The 2,210-nt window shown below is 35.9% G+C and overlaps 1 protein-coding gene across 1 annotated transcript; it reads right to left on the bottom strand.

Moving 5' to 3' along the window:
* Nucleotides 1–304: 304 nt before the first annotated feature.
* On the bottom strand, nucleotides 305–1,684 carry LOC124916248 (purine permease 21-like). The gene is made up of 2 exons (XM_047456977.1): nucleotides 1,655–1,684; nucleotides 305–1,590 (listed from the first exon to the last, which is right to left on the bottom strand). Exons 1-2 carry the CDS (start codon nucleotides 1,682–1,684, stop codon nucleotides 370–372), a joined length of 1,251 nt encoding a protein of 416 aa, XP_047312933.1. The 3' UTR covers nucleotides 305–369.
* Nucleotides 1,685–2,210: the final 526 nt, after the last annotated feature.

Genomic DNA, 2,210 nt, shown 5'->3' with positions numbered 1-2,210 from the left:
TTTGATCACCTGACCTCATATTCATATTTCAATAACATAGCCAACTGGGTTAAGACTCACATGTGAAACACATGTATGTATAAAAATTTTTCTTCTAGGATTTTAATTTAGGTGGGGCTGGAGCCCGCCCTAGCCCATGGGTGGCTCCGCCCCTGGGCACACATAATGAGATTTGCGTGCCAATTCGGAATACTTTTAACCTTACTATTGATTTTTTTATTTTGTACTCTTTCTTGTATTCTTTCTTTACATCTTTTTTCGCAAAATAGAAAGAAGAGGACAATAATGGAGTTAATGAGAGTACAATAATGTAGTAAAAATAGAAACTCCACTTTCGAAACCAACACCAAGGTTAGAATCAAAACCAAATTAGTTTCTTGATCTTTCAACTAGTTCTACAGGAAGTTGTTCTTGATTCTGCAACAACCCATCATTTAAAACTCTCTGATTAGATTTCTTCATTTCCAAATCATCAATATAATGTTGATATATATAAGAAACGAATCCCCAAATTGCCAACACCATTGAAATCACCTTCACACCATCCATCTTATCTCTAAAAATAAACACAGCTAAAACAGGAACCACAGGCAAACCCAGAGTACTAATCACGTTCGAAAACAGAGACGAAATCTCAAAGATCAACCCAATCGCTCCAATCGAAAACACTTGCCAAAAGATAGCAGTCCAAACCAAAGTCATCACATAAGCCACTTTCCCAAGTTCAAACTCATTAATCTCCTTCCCAAACCACCTCCATTCCCCACTAGCGAAAAGCCCAATCATAATCGCTAAAGTCGCGAACAGAGACTGATAAATAATCATGTCAAACACAACCCTTAAATTATCCTTCTTCAATATCTTCCTAAACGCAAGCTGAGTAACCGATAGCATTAGAGCGTAACCTGCTGATGCACCAACCGTGGCTAAGAACCCGAGTATGTATTTCCCTTTTGAGACTTTATTTGATTCTGAAGAATCCGGTTGGAAGACTAGAAGGACAGAGGATAGTGTTAAGAGGACGAGAGAGTTTATTATGAAAGGAGTGAGCTTTTGGGCGTTTAGGAAGAAGGAAAAGAGAGCATTGAAGCCTAACTGGCTGGCGCAGATTAAAGAGTAGGTTGAAACTGGAAGATAGACTAACCCAATTGAGTAAAGCATGCAATCTGCGGCTAGGAATATTCCAAGGAAGATATAGAGTGATGACAAGGTGAGAAGTGATGGCGGTCGACTAATTTGATCGATTGTTATGGAAGAAGAAGAAGAAGTGGGGGATTTGGTTTTTGGGAATTTGATGAAGAGAAAAGGGATTAGAATTGGGAAACCGGAAGTTTGAACTAGCGTTGCAATCCATTTGCTGTTTCCACCTTTGTCAAAGTATAATCTTCCAAGTATGACGGCAATTGCCTGTCCAAACAAGACGAAAGCTGTATAGATTGCCATCCTTACCCACCATAGATATCCTTTGAACTTGGATTTTTTATCAACTGATGACTGGTTTTTTGGATACTCCTTCAAAGCTTCCTGCACTGTAGAGTAAGATTTTGTAAAGATCGCACTTTTTTTGAGTATTAAGAAATGGGTTGTTGTCTTTGTTTGTGAATTAGTTTATAGGTCTTGAAAATTAAAGGTGTGATCTTGTGATTAATATTACCTGTGATCTGTGTTTCTTGTAATTGATCATGAGAAACTTCACCCATGGCGAAACTTGCAAGGCAAATGATAAATAAATAAAAATCAAGATCGGACTAGAGAGAGAGAGAGAGAGAGGAGGAGAGAGAACTCGTAAGTGATAAATTAGATTTCGATCATACTAATTTATAAGGCAACTCTGTCCAATTACAAGATATTTTATACGACTTATGCATGTTGGGCAATTGCCATGTGTATTTTTTTTATAAGACTTGAGACTTTATTTATTTATTAATTTTTATTTTAAGAAAATAATGATCAAAGTTAAAAGAATTTAAAACATCAAAACAAATGAAAAAATAATTGTTTTGTTTGAAAATATTTCTTATAATACAATACAAATGAAAATAATTTAAGTCAAATAATAAAAATAGTACAAAAACAAAACGTAAAAAAACAGTTTTCTGTCCCTCCTCTCACGAGGAGAACACAAAACCGTAAATAAAAAAAATGAGCTCTCCCCTATGAGAGAACAGAGGAGCAAAAGATCTCAATTGGGGGAGTTGAATAAGAACATT

This window comes from Impatiens glandulifera, chromosome 9 (genome assembly GCF_907164915.1).
Source record: "Impatiens glandulifera chromosome 9, dImpGla2.1, whole genome shotgun sequence".
Lineage (NCBI taxonomy): Eukaryota > Viridiplantae > Streptophyta > Magnoliopsida > Ericales > Balsaminaceae > Impatiens > Impatiens glandulifera.
The sequence above is the reverse complement of the archived record's forward strand: the minus strand, read 5'-3'. Positions and strand labels throughout refer to the sequence as shown.

Bases quoted from the DNA above. Each gene is read 5' to 3' on its own strand.
- LOC124916248 (XM_047456977.1), bottom strand. From the start codon at position 1,684: ATGATCAATTACAAGAAACACAGATCACAG. The intron at 1,591-1,654 runs GTAATATTAATC...TCACAAACAAAG, and splicing joins ACAAGAAACACAGATCACAG to ACAACAACCCATTTCTTAAT.